Consider the following 5,114-nt stretch of genomic DNA (forward strand, 5'->3'; position numbering starts at 1 on the left):
CTGGCTGAGCTTGAGTCCAAACAGTTCCAAAGCAGTCAGGTGCTGATGCTTCTTATTGGTCAGCATGACACACCTGCAGGCCTGGGAAATGTTCCTGCAAACTAAAGCTGCAACTAAAATCTCGATTTTAGGAGGTTGAGGAGGCTGAGGAGTTCTGTGCCCAGGCAGCTCGTGCCACCAGGGATCTTGCCAGAGCAGAAGCAGAAATAGAATTGCTACAACAACTCCTCAAAGAGAAGGAAGAGCAAGTAGGTCACAGTGGTGTTTGCTCTATGCTGTGTGACAAAATAGTTATCAGTGAGTTTCTAAATTAGAGGTTCTTGCCTCACACTTTTTCCTCAAGTTTTCCCAAGGCACAATGTTCTTCCCTCCCCAACATCTGCCAAAGAACAAAGTGAAATCCTCACTACTAGAGTAACTGATTCTTAAAAAAACCATCACCTGTTCACTAAACACCTCTGTGTGGCTGTGGCTGAGCTTTGGTCGTACAAGGGGATGGGAAGAACAGTTCTGTTGTGAGTAGTAGATGCATTTTGCTGAAGAAGCATTTCTGTAGGGATGGGTGGGTGTGTTCAAAGAATTTTAATACAGTCTGATTTAAACTGAAATGCTTTGCTTTAAACTTCTGTTTCAAACAGCTTCAGCACGAAGTTGAGAGGGCTGGTGAGAAGACTATGGCCTCAAGGGCTCAGAAGTTTGAGATTGATAAATTGAACCAAGTTATGGAGCAACAGAAAGCAGAAATTGATCGATTAAGATGGTTGTTGGATAATATTGGGACAGGTAATCTCTTTTTTCTCTCCACTTCTTGCAGACCCGTAGGGATACAGAAAACTACTGGCTCCTATTTCTGGCTGGTTGAGCTGAGAACATGTTCAGAGCTCTGGAGAATGAAGTGTTGAGAATACCTCATATGTATTGGTTTTCATCAGTTTGTATTAACAGCACTTTTGACAGCTAGTTAGAAAGCACAGATGGTGCTGTGCACTGTGCACTGCTCTAGAACATTGCTCTGTGCAAGGGAAATGAGCTGCACTTACCTGTATATCAACCTGTGTTTCTACAGCCTTCAAATGCCAAAGCTCCCAGGGCCAGTTTACATCTGTCTCTGTGTGTAACAAAAGCTGAACATAGTATTTAATTCTTTGCCTTATGTTCCTATAAACTTGTGATGAATTTACAGGTAACAAAGATGAAATCAACAACTTACAAGATGAAATTGCAGCCCTCAAAAAACTGCTCTCCCACCAGAACGATTATATCACCAGCATAGCAGATCCATGGAAGAGAAGAGGGTACTGGTATTACATGCCATCATCACAGGTCAGATGGAAACCCTGCTGTGGGAAAGCCAGTTGATGTGGGAAGTGCATTATGCACTTAGGTTTGGGAGAAACTGAGGAACAGATACTGTTGGGCATGGAGGAGAAATACTGAGCGCACAGTTGAGAAAACTCTGCAAAGTGCAGTACTGTCAATTCATTTAGGTAAAGGTTAAAGGGGATGGTACAGGCAAACACCTTGTAAGAGAGAATTTGTCTGACTAAAGAAATATTACTAAAATACTTTGTGCTGTCTTTGAAAGCAGCATCATGCTTGGAACTGAAACAGCAGAGTACGCACAGCCTGTTCTGCACAGTCAGAGCTTAGAATGTCTACAAAGAATTTACTTCACGTGGTTTGTTATTTCCAGATTAACACCTACTGTATTTCTTTTTCTTCAGGCTTCAACTCCTGCTTCCCACAGCACAAAGGACTCTGGAGTGTGTTTAGGGTGCTCTGGCACATCCCCAGGCAGGAGAGAGCGTGCTCAGGACAGGCTGCGTGGGAGGGAGGACATGCCCAGCCAAGGAGGACGTTGGGTTTATTCACCAGTCAGAAATAGGTTGTCCGAAACAAGTTCTGGTAAAGGTAAGTCAGTCACAGTCTCAGAATTCTGTTTAGGAGCACACTAGGGATGGACTTGCTTGGAGTTCAGAGTGAATTCCTGTGGTGTACATGAGTGAGCAGAAATGCTCTTTACTGTTGAACTCATTAGTTGGTTTAAGCAGTGTTTATGTTTCTGTACATGACACAAAATTTTAAAATGTGCACTTTGAGAATATATTTACTGAAAAAATGATGAAAAATAACTTTTTTGATTTCCTTTAAAGACAGAAGAGCACAAGCAGATGGTGAAGGCCATGCAGGAACTCCTGTCCCTGAAGCCTCTCCCTTTGTCCCTCCGCCCGGCACAGTCATTTACACAGCCCTCCCAGATGGTGCCCCTGCACCCCAGGGCACAGGGGTCTATGCCCCTCCTCCTGCTGCAGCCACTGGAGCTTCAGTTGCCCCTGGAACCATTATCCATGGGCCACCTCCTGCAGGAGCTCAGGTTGTTTATGGCCCTCTCCCTCCAACTTTCACAGTCCCACTCATTCCTGTTGGAGTGCTCCACTGCAACGTGCCTGAGCATCATGATTTGGTAAGGACCAGGGCTGTAGCTGCAGGTTTAACCATTGGCAGCTGACAGAGGGATGAGAAAAATGTCCCTGCTAGGAAAGCTCTGGGTCTGGGAGAGCTTCCTGATGAGAATGCTCTGCACCCTCAGTGCAGAAAGTCTTTGCTGCTCCTGTTCTCAGGGCTGAAATAGACTACAGATGTTGTTGTGTTTTCTGTGTGCAGGAGGGAGAAGTCTCTAGGCTAGAAGACACTGTCTGTTATTTAAAGTCTCGGAAATACAAAGAGAAATGCTCAGAGGCAGCTGAGCATAAGTACAAAAAAGAGGTGGATAAATTGCATCAAAACATTGAAGAGCTTGTGCACGAGAGAGCTGAGTTGGAATGTGAAGTGGCAGAGCTGAGAAGAGCAGCTCAGAAACACAGCAAGCACAGGTGGGGACAGTTCATGGAATGCATCTAGAGTAACCACGTGGGAATGCCTACACTTGTCTCCAGTAAATGTCAGTTTTTTGACTCATTTCCAGCTCCAGAACTGGCAGAGACTCCAGCCCTCTGGCATTTTTGTGTTTTAATTCCCTGTGTTTCATCCTGACCTTGCAGGGACTTTATTGAAGGGTACACTGACCACCTCGTGGCAGAGCTGCAGCTGGAGAAGTCCCTTAGGCATCAGGAGGACATTGCAGAGGAGATTGGGTGTGTGGAGAAGACCCTGCTGAGGCGCCGAGCAGAGCTCAGGGAGGCAGACAGACTCCTCACTGAGGCTCAGGTGGAACTGGAGAGCACCCGAGGGAAGGTGAGCAGAGCCACAGCTTCGAGGGCAGAAGGATTGGAGTGTTGCATTGATTGTTCTAAGCAGTTGAGTTTTGTTTGTCTAAGCAGTTTTCTTTTCACTTGGATAACCTGAAGCCTCTTAAAATGCTTCTATGTGAAAATAAGTCATGGCATAACCCTGTGCTAAAATAATTGGTTTAGTCTTTGCAAAGGAGGAGGAAGTTTTCTGTCTGGACAAGAGAGGAGAAAAGGTTCTGCTTTGTGGTATAGAGAGGAAGAGGTGGAATATTCAAGCCAGGAGGAGGTCACCTCCAGGCAGCTAACTGCGGGTGGTGGATGTGGAAAGCATGAGATGTATTGTCTCAATAATCTTCACTTTTTCCCCTAGACCAAAGACACCATTCAGAAGTACAACAGTGCCAGGCAGCACTTGTCCCACACTGAGACAGAGGCAAAAGAGCTGGAGCAGAGGGCTCAGGACATGGCCACTAAACTTGGGAAAGCAGCTCAGCAGCTCAGGTACCCTCACTGGTGGGTTTGTGCCACATGGGGCTCAGGCTGTGCTGTTGGGGAGGGAGAGCTGGTGAAATGGTAGTATGAAAAGGCATAAATGTTTCTTTAGGCTGTTACAGAAAGACACAAGGGATTTGGAGCAGCATAAAAGGGAACAAGAAGGTGTTCTGAAGGAAATCAACAAAACCATGGCTGCAAGAGACTCTGAGTTCCAGCTGTTAAACCAGAAGATAGAAATGCTAACTGAACGGTAAGTGCTTTTAATTTACAGTATACTATTAGCTTAAACAAAGAGCTCCTCCTGCTATAAGGTAAGATATTCTCACTTCTTCTGGCTTATGTTGTTATCCTCACTCTCAGTCTGCAGAAGCTGCAGGGAGATATTCGAGTTGCAGAAGGTAATGAGGAACATCACCTGCAGATCATCAGAGAAGCAGAAAGCCTTGTTCAAGACAAGAAAGCTGAACTGGAAACACTGAAAAATCAGGTAAGGTTTGGCTTATTAACCCTGGACTGTCAGTGTGCTTGGTGTTGATAGCACTGGAGGCTCAGAAGAGTCTTAAGTTCTGAACTGCTTTGTCTGTAGAATTTAATTCTAAAATTTCTTCTACTGTTGGCAATTTGAGTTGTCCTTGTTGTGTCTCATAGTAATTGAGGCTCTCACTGGTGTTTCTGCAGGAAACACTGCACTGGGTCTTGTGCATGTGTGTAGCTACCAAAGCAAAAACTTTCAGATACTTCTTGTCTTAAACTTGTCTACTGTAGATTAGTGCTCAGCAGCAAGAGCTCTTGTTCCTGGAGCAACAGGTGAATCAAAGGACTGAAGAGCTCCACCACCTTCAGGGCTGTATTTCTCAAAAGAAAGATGACCTCAAAGAAGTTCTTCGAGATGGAGAGACTGAGGCACATGAAAAACTCCGACAAATCAGAGTGAGTTTTCCAAATGAGTTTTTAATTCATTACAGCAAAAGAACTGAAGTATCAAAAACACTCCATAAAATTTCAACAAAACCAAGTTTTGCTTTCTCCCACCTCTCCAACCCCCTGAAAAGCAGAACAAGCACGTTTATGGTTCTGTCTGACTGCAGGCTTGGTGCAAATGCACAAATAGGAGCTCCCTAGTTCAGTAATTCTGTCAGAATTGGTCCCTTGAGAAGTAAATGGCATTAAATCTGAGTCTCTGAATGACTTCCTGTGGCTGAGACCAGCAGCTGCTGGGGCTGAGCAGCAGAGCTGCCATGCAGCTGTCTGTCTCCATCCTGTCTACTCAGAAAGATTCTGGACTTCCTTTCTGAAATAAGAACAAAGCATCAAGGTTGATTGTATCTGTGTTTGGTTTTTCTGTGGGGGTTTCCTGCCTGGCTGTGTTCTGAGGCTGTCAGTCACTGC

General features: G+C 45.1%; 1 protein-coding gene across 1 annotated transcript; it reads left to right on the forward strand.

Annotated features, from left to right (window-relative positions):
* Positions 1–131: 131 nt before the first annotated feature.
* CNTRL (centriolin) lies at positions 132–4,655 on the forward strand (the record flags this gene model as incomplete). The annotated part of the gene is made up of 11 exons (XM_009083338.1): positions 132–248; positions 639–783; positions 1,184–1,323; positions 1,725–1,911; positions 2,154–2,464; positions 2,665–2,873; positions 3,042–3,234; positions 3,601–3,731; positions 3,835–3,975; positions 4,086–4,217; positions 4,496–4,655. Coding segments are annotated over 11 exons (1,866 nt in total), but the record flags the coding sequence as incomplete, so codon positions are not given.
* Positions 4,656–5,114: the final 459 nt, after the last annotated feature.

Source organism: Acanthisitta chloris, unplaced genomic scaffold (assembly GCF_000695815.1).
Source record: "Acanthisitta chloris isolate BGI_N310 unplaced genomic scaffold, ASM69581v1 C16964448, whole genome shotgun sequence".
Lineage (NCBI taxonomy): Eukaryota > Metazoa > Chordata > Aves > Passeriformes > Acanthisittidae > Acanthisitta > Acanthisitta chloris.